Source organism: Capra hircus, chromosome 17 (genome assembly GCF_001704415.2).
Source record: "Capra hircus breed San Clemente chromosome 17, ASM170441v1, whole genome shotgun sequence".
NCBI classification, from domain to species: Eukaryota; Metazoa; Chordata; class Mammalia; order Artiodactyla; family Bovidae; genus Capra; species Capra hircus.
The window spans coordinates 10,023,899-10,042,654 of record NC_030824.1 but is presented as its reverse complement, the minus strand read 5'-3'; the positions used below and the strand labels follow the sequence as shown (position 1 = coordinate 10,042,654).

At 53.5% G+C, this 18,756-nt stretch overlaps 2 protein-coding genes across 2 annotated transcripts in view; one reads left to right on the top strand and one right to left on the bottom strand.

Moving 5' to 3' along the window:
• DTX1 (deltex E3 ubiquitin ligase 1) overlaps positions 1 to 11,550 on the top strand; it is a 39,052-nt gene extending 27,502 nt beyond the window's left edge. Inside the window, exons 4-10 of the mRNA XM_018061178.1 lie at positions 7,623 to 7,684; positions 8,049 to 8,210; positions 8,446 to 8,507; positions 9,022 to 9,180; positions 9,278 to 9,439; positions 9,527 to 9,616; positions 10,269 to 11,550. Of these exons, the coding sequence (XP_017916667.1) occupies positions 7,623 to 7,684; positions 8,049 to 8,210; positions 8,446 to 8,507; positions 9,022 to 9,180; positions 9,278 to 9,439; positions 9,527 to 9,616; positions 10,269 to 10,493 (922 nt within the window). The 3' untranslated portion in view covers positions 10,494 to 11,550. The remainder of the gene's footprint in view (positions 1 to 7,622; positions 7,685 to 8,048; positions 8,211 to 8,445; positions 8,508 to 9,021; positions 9,181 to 9,277; positions 9,440 to 9,526; positions 9,617 to 10,268) is intronic.
• RASAL1 (RAS protein activator like 1) overlaps positions 12,529 to 18,756 on the bottom strand; it is a 32,351-nt gene continuing 26,123 nt past the window's right edge. Inside the window, exons 16-21 of the mRNA XM_018061177.1 lie at positions 17,272 to 17,444; positions 15,709 to 15,846; positions 15,489 to 15,624; positions 14,645 to 14,765; positions 13,619 to 13,695; positions 12,529 to 13,338 (exon numbers count right to left, since the gene is read on the bottom strand). Coding sequence (XP_017916666.1) covers positions 13,199 to 13,338; positions 13,619 to 13,695; positions 14,645 to 14,765; positions 15,489 to 15,624; positions 15,709 to 15,846; positions 17,272 to 17,444 — 785 coding nt within the window. The 3' untranslated portion in view covers positions 12,529 to 13,198. The remainder of the gene's footprint in view (positions 13,339 to 13,618; positions 13,696 to 14,644; positions 14,766 to 15,488; positions 15,625 to 15,708; positions 15,847 to 17,271; positions 17,445 to 18,756) is intronic.

The following is an 18,756-nucleotide window of genomic DNA, read 5'->3' as shown; positions in this document are numbered from 1 at the left end:
GGAGGGAGAGGACAGGGAGGCCAGCCTAGAGAGGTGGATGGAAACTTTAGGGAGTGTCAATGTGGTTTCCTGTGTCCCTGGGGTCTTGGACCCCCCTCATTGCCTGGGAAGGAAAGGAGCAGCCAGATCAGGCAAACGTACCCACTCGTGCAGCCCCCAGTGAGCCCTCCCAGGCCTGAGCCAGCTCCAGGGCCCAGGTCAAAGGCTTTGCACCACTTCTAGGCAAAGAGGGCTCAGAAGGCTGGCTCACCTCCAAATGGCCCCACACATCAGCCTCCACTCAATACTTACTGAGAACCCATTTGTGCCCAGTTTCATCCTCAATCCTGGGGTCACAGAGCCAGGTTAGACAAGTTTCCAGAAGCTTGCAATCTGGTGGAAGAGATGGGGTGAAACTCCACAGCTAGAAAGGAAGTCAGGAAACATCTGTGTCCTCAAAGAAAAGATAAACGCAGTCCCCTGGGAATTAAAATTGGTTAGGGACTTCCCTGGTGATCCAGTGGTTAAGACTCTGGGCTTCCAATGCAGGAGGCAGGAGGTTCAATCTCTGGTTGGGAAAATAAGATCCATCATGCAACATGGCATGGCAAAAAAAAAAAAAAAAAGAGTGGATATGTATTCACTGGGGGTAGATTAGAAGACCCTCCTGAAGATGGTGACCTTGAAACCTGTCTTCAAAGAGAAGAGGTGAATTGAGAATAGACAGTATGGACAGGCAGTGAGTACAGTGTGGCAAAGGTAGCCAGACAGGAAAGGGCAGGGAACGGTGTGAGGAACAGTATCTAGGAAGCCCTCCCCATGGTATCTCATCCTGCCTGTGAATGCGGCCCTCCAGCCAGAGTAGGTACAAGGCATCTCTCTTTGCTTGTCTTTTGACAAAAGAAGGAGAGAGGAGCCAAATGCCCTTTTCCAGACTCATCCTGGGGAGATTTTTTTCTCAAATACAGCCTCCTGCCTTAGTCTCTGAACCAGGGTAAGAGAACTTGGTTTTGTGTGTGTGGAGAAGAGCACAGACTAGAATCTGACATTCTGGGCTCACATTTGAGCTCTACCACTTACTGGCCAGTGACTTCACCTCTCTGTGCCTCAGTTTCCCCCTCTATAGAATGGGACGATCAGATGACGGAGGGAGGGTATACAGCCGAATCTGGGACATAACAAGCTCTTGAAATTATTGTCCCCCCACCCCGCCCAGCCCATCTGTGTGAGGCGCGTTCCCTAAGACAGTTTCCAGGAAAGGTCAGGGTTCCTCAAAGCCTGGCCATGGAATCTCTGCCTTGAGAAGGATGCAAAGCATTTCTGGAAATTTCTTAGAGAAAGCTTACTCAGGCTGTTCCCACGGATGCCCACAAAGCGTGCTCACTTCACAGCACTTTTTTAAAAAATTGTTTGGCCACACTGCACAGCTTGCGGGGTCTTAGTTCCCTGACCAGGGATCAAATCCACACTCCCTGCCTTGGAAGGGCAGAGTCTTAACCACTGGACCACCCGGGAGGTCCAGTGTGCTTGGTTTAGAATGGACATTGGCAGAGAGTCTCTGAGGGGACCAGAGGCTACAGAGAGGCTTCTCTGGGCATCTGCTTCAAGGCTCACTTCCAATGTGTGCAAAAAAAATTCACGGCAAGACTGTGCCCGAGCATCACCTCAGAACATCCCCACAAAATCCAGTCTTCCTTCCCTCTTTCGTGCCACAAGTCTTTCTTGAAAATCTACTGCGTGCCATGTACTAGTGGTGACAGTGGGTGGTAAGGAAGGTCTTCCTGCCAAGGCAGCGCCGCAGCAGCCTCTGTGGGAAAAGCCTTCAGGCGGAGGGCGCAGCAAGTGCACAAGCCTCAAAAGGGCTCAGCAGTTCATTTTATTATTATTGTTTTAATCGAAGAGACACTGTTATTTTATATATATACAGAATAACATCTCATCTATTATATATATAAAACAATGTCTCATCTATTATATATATATGTGTGTGTGTGTAGTGTGTATATATATATATATATATATATATATATATATATATGCTTCTTTCAAGACCTTAGTTCCTCAACCAGGGATCGAACCCATGCTCCCTGCAGGGGAAGTGCAGAGTCCTAACCACTGGACCACCGGGGAAGCTGCAGGGCTCAGCATTTTAAAGCAACAGCAGAAGCGTGTAGAGTAGAGAGATGGAGAGGGTAAGAGATGAGGTTACAGTGCCAGGGAGGGTCTGGTCATATGGAAGACTTTTAGATCAGACTGTGATATTATATATATATAATATTAGTTATGTATAATTGCATTATGATAATATAATTAATATTATATCAGTTATATATCATAAAATTAAGTAAGGTAAGAGCAAAGGCAGCGGCCTCTCTAAAGCAGCAAGGAAGGTCTCTGGTAGGGTGACATTTGAGCAGAAACCTGTGTTGAGGGAGGGAGCAGAACTTGAGGATAATTGGGCATTCTGAGAGAGCAGTCAGCAAGTGCAAAGGCCCTGGGGTGAGGATGTGCCTGACCTGTTTGCAGAACCGCAGGGAAACCTGCGGGGTGGAGTGGATGAGGGGGGAGCACAGGGGAAACGGAGTTCAAGGGATCAGTACTGGCTGTGTTGCATGTGGTAATGTGTGTGTGCTAAGTCGCTCAGTCATGTCCCACTCACTCTATGTGACCCTATGGATCATAGCCTGCCAGGTTCCTCTGTCCATGGGGATTCTCCAGGCAAGAATACTGGAATGGGTTGCCCTGCCCTCCTCCAGGGGATCTTCCTGACCCAGGGATCAAAAACACATCTCTTAGGTCTCCTGCATTGGCAGGTGGGTTCTTTACCACTAGCGCAACCTGGGAAGCCCATACGGTAAAGAGGCTGGAATTTAAGCAAGGTAAGAGCCAGGAGGGACTGAGGGTAGAGGATGAACAGAATCTGACGCTGAGATGGGCAAGGCATCGGACCCATCCCTGCCCTGGGGCAGCCAGGCCTGGCTTCTGGTCAGAACAGGTTTCAGGCCTGCAGGACTCCTCTGACCCTTTGCCATGCGGGGGCGATGGCGGGGCGGGGGGCGGAGTGGGGGCGGGAGAGGGCGGAGCCAAGGGCGAAAGCCCGCCCCTCCTTCCCGGAGGCCTGCGGGCAGCGGTCTCCTGTCCAGGGCAGGAGGATGTTCTCACTGACTGACGGGGAGGAAACTGCATCCCACATCAAAAGGGGGCCTGGGTGGTTCCCACGCTCCGGCATCGTGGGAACCTTGCTACCCTGGGTTCTCGCAGGGGCCTGCAGATTGAGAGAGCTGGGGGCCACCTGGGGACTGTCCCTCAGCTTGCTGATGGGTAAATACAAAACAGCCCCACCATCACACCTTACTCACAACCCTCCTCCCAGGAGCAAGACTGATTTTTGTAACCCAGAGCTCTGTGAGTTTTAAAGGGTGCCAGAGATTGGAGGACTGCTAAGATCTAAAATAATCCCTTTCTGGGGTCCCCTCACCCCCCTTTCTAACTCCCTGGCCAAAGGCTCAGCATGACCAGTGTCATGAGCCAGACCAGACTTTGTGCTTCATATAGACCTGAGGTAGCCAACTGTCCCTGCTGGTTGGTAGAGGCTCCCTGGAAATCTGTGCTGATGATTCTATTTGGCTCGCGAGAGTGCTGTGATGGATTAGTGATGTCTGCCACAGGTAGTAGTCAAGAAGTGGTGGTCCTTATGCTAAATATTTTTCTTTCCACCCATTTTACAGATAGGCCTATAAAGAGAGAAGGAAGGATTGTTTTCTCATGAGATACGAGGGAAGGAAGGAAGGAACGAAGGGGATGGGGAAGCCCTGGATATATAGAGGACCTTAACAGTCTGTCTATACTGCAAGTGTTTTAAGGAATTCCCTGGCTGTCCAGTGCTTAGGACTCCACACTTCTACTTCAAGGGACATATGTTCAATCCCTGGTCAGGGAACTAAGATCTGCACGCCAATAATATTAACAACAATAATACAATGGAAGTGTTTCAAAGGACAGCAGAAAGAGGAGAAGCCAGATGTGCCTCCATGCTATCTTATAAGAGGATTGGGGGACTTCCGTGTTGGTCCAGCGGTTAAGACTCTGTGCTCCCACTGTGCAGGGAGTGTGGGTTCAATCCCTGGTCAGGGAACTAAGATTCCACATGCTGTGGAGTGTGGCCAAGAACAACAACAAAAAAGAGGATGGCGGCGGGATGAGATTACGGTGGTGGTCTCCATTCAGGAATGTCCTGGAGGATTATGACAGATCCCAGGAAGGGGGAGATGCATCTCCCATCCCTTGGGTCCCGGAAGGCTGCAAGGTGGAGAAACTCAAGACATCCCCACTCTCACCCCTGCAACAGACTCTGAGCTTTGCATGTTTTATCCCATTGGACCTTTGCAAGACTCTTCCCATTATGCATGGGGAAACTGAGGCACAGCATCTTTCCCCTGTCACACCTCAGCTACCCAAGCCTGGGGGCCCCAGGGTACCTCTCCTCTGTTGCACCTCCCTCAGGAGCTGTGTTCAGTGACTCCAGGTCACCAGAGTGTTTGGAGACCCCGATGTCTGCTCCAGATGCTGCCCCCCACCTCAGGGGTGGGGTCTGGGAGGGGTATCCTGGCTGTGTAAGCCTGTGACGCTGGGCAGGCACAAAATGATGGCTGTGTGCCGTGTGTGTGTGTGTGTTACTGTGGGGGAGTGTAGGTCAGAGTGTGTGGACCAGTCTGTCCCACCCAGCTTCTCCTGTCCAATTGAATGTCTTTGTGGTGTCTGCACGTGGGTATCTCTCTGGGCGCTGCATTCCCTGGAGTGTGTGAGTACATATTTCTGTGGTGTTCTCTGTGTAGAAGTGTGTGTCTATGTCTAGACCTGTGTGTGTTCGTGGAGTGTGTTCCCTGAGGTGTGTCTGTGGGTATGTGTGCATGGTATGTATTCCCTGGTGTGTGTGTGTGTGTGTGTGTGTGCAAGAGTGTGTGGCACATTCCCCGAGTATTCATGTATCTGTGTCTGTATCTCTATACAGGAAGGAGGCCTCCTGGGTTGTGGGCACACTTGTGTGAGCGTGTAGCTGTCATGTGACCCCTGGAGTGTGTGTGTACATGGAGGGGCGGCATGTTTGCAGGGGTGTGTGCCGGTCTGTGCAGTGTTCATGTGTGCATGAATCTGTTCTATTGCACTTGGCATGTTCCCTACACATGTGCATGCATACATAGCCCATGTTCCGAGGGTGTGTGTGTGTGTGTGTTTCTGGACCCACTGCAGCAGCACGCAAACCTGCCAGGTGTGCCACTGGCTTAAAGACACCCTCCCCCCAGCTAGCTGGGGCTGACTGCGCCTGCCGGGGCAGGTGTCCAAACAGCACTGACCGGGCTCGGACCTGAGTAGGCATGCCAAGGGGGCTGCAGCAGCGCCTTCCCCAGCTGTCACTGCCCCCACCCCTTTCTGTACTTCCTCCTGCAACAACTCCAGGCCCTTTAGGCTGCCCCTGGCTTTTTTTTTTTTTGGCTGTGTTAGGTCTTACTTGCGGCATGGGGAGTCTTTGATGCCACATGCGAAATCTTCTTTCTAGTTCCCTGACCAGGGATCAAACCCAGGACTCCTGAATTGAGAACATGGAATCTTAACCACTGGACCACCAGGGAAGTCCCTGGTCCCTGGCTTTCATTACACTCCTCTCCTTATCAAAACTTCCCCATCCGATTTCATGCCCATCCACAGCAAGATACCAGTTCACCCACAAAGCTAAACCCTGAAGTCTGGACTCAGGTGGGCACATTGTACAGATCACAGCAGGCTCCTCCTTCAACCCTCCTGACAGGTATTATCATCCCCATTTTACAGATAAGGAGTCTGAGGAGCACAGAGGTTAAGTGACTCTCCCAGGCTTATCACTGCAATGCCTTGGTGGTTTCCTCTCCAAGATGGAGAGAAGTTATACAATGACTTAGCGGGCTGAGGTGCAAGCGAGGTGAAATTAACCGGGATTACACAGTGATGGTGATATGATGGTGCTTGTTGTTCAGTCGCTCAGTCATGTCTGACTCTTTGCGACCCCATGGACTGCAGCATGCTAGGCTTCCCTGACCTTCACCATCTCCCAGAGCTTGCTCAAGCTCATGTCCATGGAGTTGGTGACGCCATCCAACCATCTCGTCCTCTGTTGTCCCCTTATCCTCCTGCCTTCAATCTTTCCCAGCATCAAGGTCTTTTCTAATGAGTCGACTCTTCGCATCAGGTAACCAAAGTATTGGGGCTTCAGCATCAGTCCTTCCAAAGAATATTCAGGATTGATTTCCTTTAGGATTGACTGGTTTGACCTCTTTTCAGTTCAGGCAAGAATACTCAAGCGGGTTGCCATGCCCCCCTCCAGGGGATCTTCCCAACCCAGAGATCGAACCCATTTCTCTCGTGTCTGCTGCACTGGCAGGCAGGCTCTTTACCACTAGCGCCACCTGGGAAGCCCAATGATGGCAGTGATGATGGTTAAAACTATGCGTCTGTAGTAGGTACTAGGAAATGTGCTCAGCCTTTTACGTGTAGAATTTCACTGACTCTTCACAGCATATGTAAGGGAGGTGCCATGAAAAAAAAAAAAAAGTGAAGATGTTAGTTGCTTAGTTGTGTCTGACTCTTTGTGACCCCATAGACTGTAGCCCACCAGGCTCTCCTGCCCATGGAATTCTCAAGGCAAGAATACTGGAGCGGGTAGCCATTCCTTTCTCCAAGGGATCTTCTTGAAAAGGAGGTGCCATATTATCCCCATTTAACTGATGAGGAAACACATTTATTAGAGATGTGGTGATGTGCCGTGTGTTGAAGTGAAGTCGCTCAGTCATGTCCGACTGTTTGTGACCCCGTGGATTGTAGCCTACCAGGCTTCACTGTCCATGGGATTTTCTAGGCAAGAGTACTGGAATGGGTTGCCATTTCTCCATCCAGCTGCTTAATGGTTGAGCTGAAATATGAAAGCAGCTCTGAATGATTCCAAAAGCCAGATCTCTTCAGAAGGAAGAGCAAAGATGGGAGGCAAGCTACATTTTTCTGAGACCTTTTCATGTGAAGAGGGGATAATGCCTTAGTCACCAGAACTGACATCAATAATACTCCAGAGGGGGAAAACATTCATCATCCAGTGTCTTTGGAAAACCTGGATTAGCCACAGCTAACCTGTTTCCTTATGCAGGACTTATCAGAGCCTTTAATACATTCACACTCCTAGTGGGAGACAGTGAAGTGGCTCCTTGGTGATCCCTAAATCCTTCTTTCCCAGAACTTTTATGGGTATCAGCAAACTTTGAGAGAAGTTTGGCTAAGTCACGAATAGTTGGGTTTCAGATACAATAGTCAATGAAAAGAAACAGTTGGGAGCCAACTTCTCTCACCTGGGAGGAGGTTAGCTGTGGGAGAAGGTCAGTACTAAGTCTAAGGGTTCATTCCATTATCACGGGGTGGGGCGGGCAGAGGTCCTGGCCACACCTCACCCCATAATATTGACAGAAGGCTGTCAGAGTAGGAATGGAATTCTCTAGGGGTCATTCTAGATGCCTGGGGCAGGCACAAGAGTCAGATCATGCCCACGAGCCAGAGACAGAAGGCAAAGCAGGGTCCCGTGATCTGGTCTGGGCAGGCTACAGTCTCTTCTCTTCTCCTCTCAGGGTCCCTGCACTCCCGGTGAAGAACTTGAATGGTACAGGGCCAGTCCACCCGGCCCTGGCAGGTGAGGTCCAGTCAACGACGGAAAAGAAGGGCGGGGCCCACAAGGTGGCAGCCCCACCTATCTGCCCATTGACCCCGCCCCTTGGTGGGCGTGGCCCAGAGGGCACATCCCCTACCACTGGGCTATAACTCTGGGGTGGGTGGGGCCCGCAGAAGGCTCTCAACTGGGCTTCAACTTCGGGTGGGGCTGAGTGGGCACCATCCATGGGACACACCCCATCCACCCATCCGAGGATTTCGGGGTGTACCAGGTGGGCGGAGTCTGGGGAGAGACCCCAAGGGTCTTCTCAACGATGGGAAAGCAGAGTGGACAGGGCCTGGATGAGCACTCCGCCCCCTGACCAACTCTGCTCGGCGTCCCGCAGGGATGACTGGGATCCTGCTCTGCGCCGCGGGGCTGCCCGTCTGCCTGACCCGGGCCCCCAAGCCCATCCTGCACCCACCGCCGGTGAGCAAGAGCGACGTCAAGCCCGTGCCTGGCGTGCCCGGGGTGTGCCGCAAGACCAAGAAGAAGCACCTGAAGAAGAGTAGGCCTCCTAAGCTAGACCCTGACCCCTGAACTAACCCTGCTAACCCATCTGAGCTCTTCTGGCCCCATCCACCGCCAACTCCGAGTACATAAAACCTCAAGCAACCCCTGACATGTGACTCCCACCAGCCGTTACAGCTTCTGACCCCTCTGACCCCTGACCCTGTCTTGAGCCGTGCCCTCAGGGCTAGACTCTGGGTACAGTCAAGCCCAGCCCAATTCTGTCCTTGCAGGTAAGAACCCTGAAGATGTGGTTCGAAGGTACATGCAGAAGGTGAAGAACCCACCTGATGAGGTGAGCCCCTGGGTGAGGAGGAGGGGCGGAGGGCAGGCAGCCTCCCCTCCAGAGATGGAGACCCCAGCACCCGGCTCCTTGTGAGGTTCTATGTGTTTCAGCCTCTTCTTCCAGTTTGTGGGTTTGCCGTCTTCACTGTCTTTACAGCATCTTTTGATAAACACCAATGCTACGTTTAACAGAATCACATTTGTCAACCTTTTGATGATCAACAGTTTTTGCATCTTATTTTTACCCATCTTTTTCCACCAAACGTATTTAAGCTTTGTTTTCGATAGTTAAGCCTTGAATATGTCTGGAGGGGGTGTGAGGGAGCCATCTCTTCCTCTGCCATGCACTTGAATTCAGTACCTGGGGGTGTCCCCTCCCTTTGACAGATGGAGGCCAGAGAGGGGACAGTCTGCTGCTCTTAGGGGGGTTGAGGGTCTGGCCCCTGCTGAGGGGCAGTGCTGACATGCGGGTGTCCTGCCCTCCCCAGCCCTCAGTCTCCTCTCTGTGCTTCCCCCGACCCCAGGACTGCACCATCTGCATGGAGCGGCTGGTCACGGCCTCTGGCTACGAGGGCGTGCTTCGCCACAAGGGTGTGCGACCTGAGCTGGTGGGCCGCCTGGGCCGCTGTGGCCACATGTACCACCTGCTGTGCCTCGTGGCCATGTACTCCAATGGCAACAAGGTGGGCTGGTGGGGGGGCCTGGCGGGGAGCAGCAGGAGGGCTGGGGAGGGGCCCAGACACCTGGGAACCTCACAGCCACACCCCCTCCCCGCCCCAGGATGGCAGCCTGCAGTGCCCCACCTGCAAGGCCATCTATGGGGAGAAGACAGGCACTCAGCCGCCCGGGAAGATGGAGTTTCACCTCATCCCTCACTCGCTGCCCGGTTTCGCTGACACCCAGACCATCCGCATCGTCTACGACATCCCCACCGGCATCCAGGTGAGCCCTCAGCTCCCTGACTTTGAACGCGCCAGCGGTTCCCCACTGCCGTCTGTGGTTCAAGCCCCCTGCTGCCCCTCCCCACAGGGCCCTGAGCACCCCAACCCAGGCAAGAAGTTCACTGCAAGAGGCTTCCCGCGCCACTGCTATCTGCCCAACAACGAGAAGGGCCGGAAGGTGGGTGCCGTAAGGGCAAGGGGGTGTGAGAGCAGGCCGGGGCCCTAGCACTGACCGTAGCCATCTAGTGTGTGTGTGTGTCTAGCCCTGCCAGTGGCCTCAAAACCTCATTTCATTTACCAGCCCGCTGAAGTCAAGGTCTTAACACCATTTTAGAGATAAACAAAGCCTCAGAGAGGGCAAGTCATTTGTCTGAGGTCACACAGCGAGGTCACACAGGAGCCTGGATTTGAACCCAAGCAGTCTAGACTCTTCATCGCCACACCGGAAGAGTGTCGGCTTTTACTTTTTGTTTTTCAAAATAAGCCAGAAATTCTGATTTTCACGTGAAACCTTCAGGTTTTTGAATACTGCCAAAGAAGGAATGAAGCGGCTATTTAAGAGTGTGAAGTTCAAGCCAAACACAGCTGAGGGTCATCAGTGTGAGACTCTTCACCCCAAAGAAATAGGCTGATAACATGGAAAGTGGTTTTACTGAAGGAGCTCAGAGTGGGAGTCAGTCTAGGGAAGGAAGTGAGCACACCGGGTGGCCACGGGGAATCCTGCAGGGTAATCTCAGGGTGGGCTGGGAGGGACTCAAGCCAGGGCCGGGCTGCCTGCGACCCTTGCTCGCCCCGCCCCCATTTGCCCCGCCCCTTGCCCCGCCCTCCAGGTGCTGAGGCTGCTCATCACCGCCTGGGAGCGGAGACTCATCTTCACCATCGGGACGTCCAACACCACAGGCGAGTCGGACACCGTGGTGTGGAATGAGATCCACCACAAGACCGAGTTTGGATCCAACCTGACGGGCCATGGCTACCCGGACGCTAGCTACCTAGACAACGTGCTGGCGGAGCTCACAGCCCAGGGTGTGTCTGAGGCTGTGGCCAAGGCCTGAGACCTGAGGCTTCCCACCTTCCCTCCTGCTTTGCCCCTGGTCCGGCACATGCCTCCCTCCGCCGCCGGGTGTATCCTGGCGGCCCAGGTTCAGGGCTGGGGAGGAGCCTGCAGGAGGAGCCAGGAGCGTTCCGGGGATTTGGCTGGTAGCAGTTGGGATGATGGGAGGATGGGCAGGCCAGCCGGCTTCGACCCTAGCTCCCCTGAGCGGGTCGCAAGCGTGTACCGGAAACCATAGCAACCTCCCTGCTAAAAAGACGGAGCCCCACCCCCTCACACAAACACACGTGTCCTGTTGAACACATGCACGCACACCCACGTGCCTCTACTTTCCCCCAGACTGGGGGGGAAGAGACAGAAAGACCCCTGTGATACCCCATGTGGATTCCCATCTGTGTGTCTATCGCATCTGTACAGGCTTGTCTGCAAGCAGGGGACTCAGGGCTAGCACCTGGGGGCCCAGTAGGGCTCCAGGAGAAAAGGGGGCACTTGGGAACCTCAGTCTCCTCCCATCTCTGCCACCCACTGATGGCCCACGGGGTGGAAGCCCCCAGATTATTCAGCAGTTTTGCAAAAGGGCAGGCCAAGGAGACGGACTAGGAGAATCTTGTTTTGTGCTTATGTCTCTTCATCCTTCTGGGACCCTGACCTCCTCCCCTCCCATCCCCAAGCCTTATGTCGGTCCCTGATAAAGGCACTGTTTTCCTTTCTTCCCCACCCCATTCTCTCCACCAAATCACTCCAAACATCAAGATCCAAAGGCTGGAGCTTCTGGCTTCAGGAGCGAGACGAGGAAGCCTGGCTTAGGCCAGCAGGTTTAAAAAGCAGACCAGACAGCAAAGAGTCCATTTCCCTTTCCTCAGGAGTGGGCAGTGGGGTGGCTGATAGTCTCGGCCAACCAGGGGCCTGTTGCCCAGGCAACTCACCAGCTCCGCCTCTGTTGATTGGCTGCCATGGTGGAAGTCAGCCAAGATTTAAAGGGACGCCAGCGATTGCTCTTTTGAAAATCTACCAGTCCCACTGTGGGTGGAGAAATAAATGGTCTTTCTCCTCCTCAACTGGGTCTTTTCCTGTCAAGAAGGGGCGTGGGTGGCTCTGTTTCTGGGGGACTTCAGTCTATCCCAGAGGGGAGCTTATAACAAGATGGTGATTCAAGACCACTGTCCCTGTCAGGCTCGGGCAGCTGGAGATGGAGGGTCCCCACGCTTCTCTTGTTCTGGGGGTGTGATGGTGGCAGAGGCAGACCCTCCCAATCTTAGTCCCCAAGAGGGTACAAGTTGAAGTTCTGTTCTCAAGCACAGGTGCAAGGCAATGCACGCAGCTCCCCGGTTCAATGAATAGAAATGAGGAACTCAGGCTGGGAACCTCCAGGAAACAATGGGGGAGCTGGGAGACGCCGTGATGGCTTGCTGGAACCTCAGAACCCCAGTCTCTGCCCTCAGGGAGGAGGACCAGGTTCTGTCTAGGGAGAGACAAGGACCTGTCCCAGGATCTGCAGCAAGTCTCCCATCAACCTCTCACATCCCAGGAGGCTGGGAGGCGGTAGTGAATGCTGCAGCTCCAGGCGACCCCTGCTGGACACCTTTGGGATAGCACCGCATCTTTCTTGGTCCTTAAGGTTTCTGTCCTACCCTCTAGTTACACAAAACGGGAAATGAATATTTGGAGACCCTTCCAATCCTGCCAGTTGGGTGTTCCCCAACATTTTAACTTATGTGATTCGTTATCAAACAAAAGCTCACCTCAATATAAAATCGCCCAGCCCCGTGATCCTCAGATCTCACGTGCAATCCACATCACCTGTGGAACTTGCTGAAAGCCCTGATTCCTGCCCTCATGCTCCTCAGATTCTGATTCAGTTGATCCAGGAAGCTGCATTTCCAGTAGACACTCTGAGGATAGGGCATCCAGTAGATACTCTGAGGATGGTCCACAGATACCCTGTGGACCACAACTGAGAAATCCCTCCCTGTTTCCTACGCTATCGCCATGGAACCCATTTTGAAAATCACACATATCAACTCACTCCATGGAACCCATTTTGAAAATCACACATATCAACTCACTCACTCATTTTATACAGGGTAAACTGAGGCTCAGAGAGGGGGAAAGAGCCTGGCCTGAGGTCTCTCAGGCTTCAAGGGTCTGAGTCAGGCACTGGGCTCTCGGCCTCAGTTATTACTGAGGGCTCTGGATTGTAGAAGTTTGTGGTTAGGATTCTTGGCCGAGGACAGGGTTCAGGAGGATCAATGAGGTTACAGGGATTGGCAGACATGAAAATAGGAAGGGTTGAGCCCATTTAAGTGCCTGTCTTGGGCCACAAGGCCACAAGGGCATCAGGGATTCAGGTACAGCTGTATCTAGCAGCTCAGGGCCAGGCTGCCCTTGCCAGTGTGGGTAGAGGCCAGTCCAGTGAAGCAGAGACCTCAAGCTGAGCCAAGTAAGTCGGATTCCGTATTCCATCCACTCCAGTCTGCCTCAACCCAGAGGGTGAGATTCATTCAGTGCAAGGCTGGTCCCCAGCCAAAGGACTTCCATGCCTGGGTTTTGGGCTTAGGACACATGGGACTAGGATATCTCTAGGAGCCTGCAAGTCACAACATCAGTGAGGTACAGGGCAGCCATGAGGGGATTCCTGGGCCAGGGGATGTTGAGAAGGGCCCACTGGCTCCTTCCTCCTCCTTCCAGGCTGACTCTGGCATCTCCTTAGGGCCTCAGGGGGCCCGAAACCACCTTCCCCTGCTCCTGCTGCTGGAACTCCTCGTGGGCTTGATCCAGGTCTGTGAGCACCTCCAGCAGGCGGGCAGCTGCCTCCCTCTGCCGAGCCAGGGCATCAGTACAGGCCCCTGGGAGAGAGAAGAGGATGCCGTAGGGTTTCCGCCAGGCCACGGCAGGCTTCTCTAATTCAGATTCAGTGGCTTCCTCAGACTCTGGATGTGCCTAGAGCCCCAAGAATCCTAAAATGTGCCAGAGCCGGGCACATGCAGCTCCCCGACCTGCTGGTGGATTGCAAACAGGAGAGTGGGGGTGAGGGGGAAGGGGCTCGGAGACTGGAGTGGAAGGTTCTTGGCAAGTTGTGGGAGGTACCAGAGAAGAGAAAGAAAAGGGATTTCCTTATCCCCTTACCTTCCATGGCACTGGAACCCTGCTCTGTGGCTGCCTCCAGAGTTGTATCCATGCTGGAATCCTCGAGGAATTTCATCCTGAAAGTTAAGAGGGAGAAAACCAGGCTGGCCCCTGAGTCCCAATCCTGCTCTCGAACCCAGAGATTCTGCTGGTTGAAGGAGACGTTACAGGTTCCCACTAAATCATCACCATTGCCATCATCATCACAGCAAACATAGAGTGTCTGATGCTATTCCAAGCCCTTTCCATGTATAAACTCATTTAATTAGCACAAAACACAGGTGGATACTTACTAGTAGCTCCATTCCACAGATGACCGCTGAGACAGAGAGAGCTAAAGCAACTTGCCTAAGGTTGCACAGCATAATAATAATTGTTACCCTTTATTATTAGAAAGGGTATTATATTTCATTTTTTTATTATATAGAAAGCTAACTATGTGTCCAGGCACCTCCAAAGTGCTTTACCTGTATGAGTTCATTTGGCACTCAGGACAACCCCATGAGGTAAGGACTGTTGGTACCCTAATTTTCCAGACTGAGAAAACTGAGGTACAGAGAAGGTAAGCAACTCGCCCAAGTTTCACACAGCCAGTCCAGGATCTGAACCCAGGCAGGCCAGCTTCAGGACTCACACTGTAAGCTGGAACAAATCTCCATCACTGAGTTACAGTGATCCTGAGATCAACCAAGACAGGGTGGGAACACACCCACACTTGACGCCTGTGTCTCGGGAGTCCTTGGTATCAAAGGATCTCAAGATCCATGGGACTTCCCTGGCAACCCAGTGGTTAAGACTCTGAGCTTCCAATGTCCAGGGCGAGGGTTCAGTCCCTGGTGGGGGAACTAAGACCCTACATGCCATGTGGCATGGCCAAAGTGAGAAAAAAAAAAAAGGTCCCAAGATCTAGTTCCGTATCAGCCCACCTGAGGATGGCAACAGTCCTCCCCTAGAGCCTGTCCCCACCCAGAAGCTCATCAGAGGCACATGGGAAGAATGAACCGGTGATCATGGGGTGGGACCCACCTGAGCCGATCCCGCCCCAGAAGCAGCTGCCGATACACCATCTGGGTCTCAGCATCAGGATCCAGGGGGTCACTCCAGTCCCCCAGGGTGACAGCTGAGTGCGTGCGGCTGCAACCGGAAGCTGGGGGCGACACAGCAGCATCATCTGTAGCTTCACATTTCCCTTCCAGAGCTTCCATGGCCAAGCCCTGCCCCTTAGACTTCTAAAACCACTCTTCAAACCTACTGCTTCCTTCCAACCGAACTGCCCCGCCTTCACCCAACAGAGCAATAGCCTCCCTTCTCTCCGTGCCCCTCCCACACTCTAGGCTCAGCCACACAGACCTTTCTCGATCCTTCAGCCTGTCTTTGCTCTGCCTGAAACACTCTTTCTTCCTCTGTCCCTTTCTCCAACTTCACTACTTAACTCTTACTCTTCTCACAGGTCACACTTGAGCCACACCTCCTCCGGGAAGCCCTTCTTGCTGTCCTACCGTGGGGCTGGGCCAGAGGGGTTCTCTGGCATCTCAAAAGCCTCATCTTGGCATTTGTAACACTGTATTACAATTGTCTGGTTATTCATTTATTTTCCTGAGAACAAGCCTGGCATTTGGTAGGCACTTGGAAAAAAGTATCTGTGTGCCAGGCAGTGTTCTAATCGCTTTGCATATATCAGCTTATTTAATCCTCACAGCAGCCCTACAAAGTGGACATTATTATCCGGCCCATTTTACACTTGAGGAGACTAAGGCAGAGAGAGGTTAAGTAACTTGCTCAAGGTTGCAGGGCCAGCCCAGGCGGAGGTGGGACACCCTGTGATTGACAGGTGTGGAGGGCGGAGCCTGAGTCCGCCCTGTCCCCTCACCTGAGCGCTCGGCCTGGAGGCAGCAGGTCCAGTGCCCGCTGCGGAAGGCACCGGGGTGGCAGGAGGCCAGCTTGTCCGGGTTGGGGGCGCTGGCCTTGCGCAGGGCCGACAGCCATTGGTTGAGCTCGTTCACGTTCTGCGGGGAGGTGGAGGGGCGGTCAGAGATGGGTTGGGACCCCAGAGGCGCCCCCTGCTCCTCCCCCTGCTGGCGGCGCCTCACCTTGCACTGGAGGTAGGTGGTGTGCGGCGCCCCCGCGCCGTCCTGCGTCACCACCTGCATCACGTAGGGCAGCTGGAAGGCGCTCTCGTCAACGCGCTCCACAGCTCGGATGTGCGACACGGGGATGGAGGAGCGCATCTGGGAGAGAGGACTCTCGCTGCAGGGCGGGCTAGGGCCAGGGGCCAGGGAGACCGGGCCTGGGGACAGCTTTCCTGTGGGTGTGTGCACCTGGCGGTGTGTTCCGGCATGGGGACAGTCAGCCTTGTGCATCTGAGCTATGTGTGTGTCCACTTGGCGGCCCTGTGAGTCCCGCAATCACTCTCCCAGTGATAACTTCTCTGGGCATCAGTTTCCATCATCATCACCATCACCATGGCAATCCCTGCTCCTGCACTTGGGATGTGGTTCTAAGCACTCTACACCTACCAACTTATTTTATCATGCCAACAGATTTCTGAGGTTGGGTCTATCATTCCTCCCAATTTACAGATGAGAAAACTGAGGCATAAGAGACTAAAGGACCCTCCAGAGGCCACTCAGCTGGTGGAGCCAGAATTGGACAAGGAGTTGAACTCTAGAGTCTACACTCTGCTGATAAAGTAGAAAGAATAAGTGTGGACACTGTCTCCGGTGGTAGCTGTTATGATCCGTGGGTGTGCAGACACAGAATGGGTAGATCCCCGTGGGTGTCTCAGTTTGAGCTAGACTTGAATGGCAGCCCCATGAGAGCAGGGAGTTTGTGTTTTGTTTATTGCAGTATCTCCAGCACCTAGAACACTGCATGGTACATAGTAGGTACTCAATAAGTGCTTGATGGGTGAATGGATGGGTGAATGAATGCCTGGATATGAGTGCATGTACTTTTGGGTGAGAGATCCAATTTTCTGTGACTCTCTATAGTACTTGGGTGTATGGGTAGCTCAGTGGTAGAATTCTTGCCTGCCACGCGGGAGGCCCAGGTTCAATTCCCAGCCCATGCAGCCACAGCATCCCCTTTGGGCTTCCCAGGTGGGGTTAGTAGTAAAGAACCTGCCTGCCAATGCAGGAGACAAGAGAGACTCAGATTTGATCCCTGGGTCAGGAAGATCCCTTGGAGGAGGGCATGGCAACTCACTTCAGTATTCTTGCCTAGAGCATCCCATGGACAGAAGAGCCTGGCAGGCTACAGTCCATAGGCTCACAAAAGAGTTGGACACGACCAAAGTGACTTAGCATGCGTGGTATGCAGGCAGAGACCTGCGTGGAGACAGCAGAGGAGGGCTAAGCATTGTCCATGCCCTGGGAGTGTCCACATCTGGGCGGGTACGTCCCAGCCACCACAGGTGCACGTGCTGAAGATCATCTGATGGTGCGTGTAAGCGTTTGCCTGTCCCTGTTCTGTGCCCACCTGGACCCACAGGTACAAGCAGAGCCTGGCCTTAGAATTTGAGTTTGCTAAGCTGCCTTAGGACCTTGGGCAAGTCCTTGTCCCCTCCTGGGCCTCAGTATCCCCCTGGGTACAAAGAGGCAGCTCTGTGAGGGAGGCCACTGTGGAAGTCCCTCCACCGCGGGCTGGAGCCCCACCTGCCACTCAGGACTCTTGGAGTAGGACAGCGTCTCCCCGCTGAGCCGGAAGTAGCGCTTCTTGAAGGCAAAGCGTGTGGCCAGGCTGGCAGGCTCCTCCTTGCGCTTGAGCAGGTAGCCTTCTCGGACAGTCACTGAGGGCGGGACCAGGGCCCTGGCTGGGCCCCCAGCCTCTGGAAAATGGGGAGGGGGGACTGGGAACCCTTCCCACCCAGGCTCCACCTTCCGAGGGTCTCATGGAAAAGCGGGATTCTTGGCTCCCCGAGAGGCAGGAGGATGAATTAGATGGGCTCTACTTTCTCCAAAGGGAATGGTGTTATTGAGGGCTGGGGAAGGGAATGGGGGTGGCAGGGAGTGGGGGCCCCAAAGTTGGCCTTGGTGATCCCTTTCCAACTTGAGGGATGTACAGGCACCAGCAGGAGGAGCCACGCTTTACGGAGTCAGTCCAGGGAGTGACCGGATGCTAGTCACTATGCCCTGGATCTAGCTACCCTTAGGGGATCCAGACATAGGCCCCCCCACCCCCAGCATACAGGGACCCCACCAGGTCACAACCAGGCCTCCACATTTCCACAGGGTGCTCCTAGGTGATTCGGACCCAAGTACTTCATGACCTGGGTCCCACATTATGATATAGACTCATCCCTAACTCCTCTGCTTAAAACTATCCCATGGGGAGTTCCCTGGGGGTCCAGTGGTTAAGAATCCACCTGCCAATGCAGGGGACACAGGTTCGATTCCTGGTCAGCAAACTAAGATCCCACATGCCGCAGGGCAACTAAGCCTGCACAGCTACTGAGCCCACATGTCACAACTAGAGAGAAGCCCTCGTGCCACAACCAAGACCTGACGCAGCCAAATAAATAAATACTTAAACATCAATAAAATAAATCCACCCTGTGGTTCCACCTCACTCCAAGTAAAAGCCTAACTCCTTCCAGCAACCCCACATGACCTGCCCCCTCACCTCTCCTCCACTCCCTCTCGTCCATTCTTCTTCACTGGCCCCCCTCACTGTCCACCCCAGGGCCTTTGCACACACTGTCCCCAGCCTGAAACACTTTCCCAGGATCCTCAGTGCTTGCTCTCTGTCCTCTTTCAGGTCTTTGCTCTAATATCACCCTGGGGAGGCCATTCCTGGCCACCCTCTCTAAAAGGCTGATCTGCCGCCCCCCAGCCCAATATCCCCTTCCTTCCTTTATTGTTTCTCCTTAGCACTTCTCTCTCCCTAACACACCATATGATTTGCTAACTCATCTTGTTTACTGCCTGTTGTCTCCACTAGAATAAAACGTCCACATGAGCAGGAGCTTCTTCTGTTTCACCCACTGCTGTGTCCCCAGACCCTGGAACGGTGTCTAGGACATAGCAGGCACTTAATAGATATCTGTCAATGGAGTAAGTGCCATGCCGCAATCCCCTCTCACATCTCCACAGGGGCTGAAACGGTCTGGAGGGCCTGCATCTGTTCATCCCTGGGCCCTA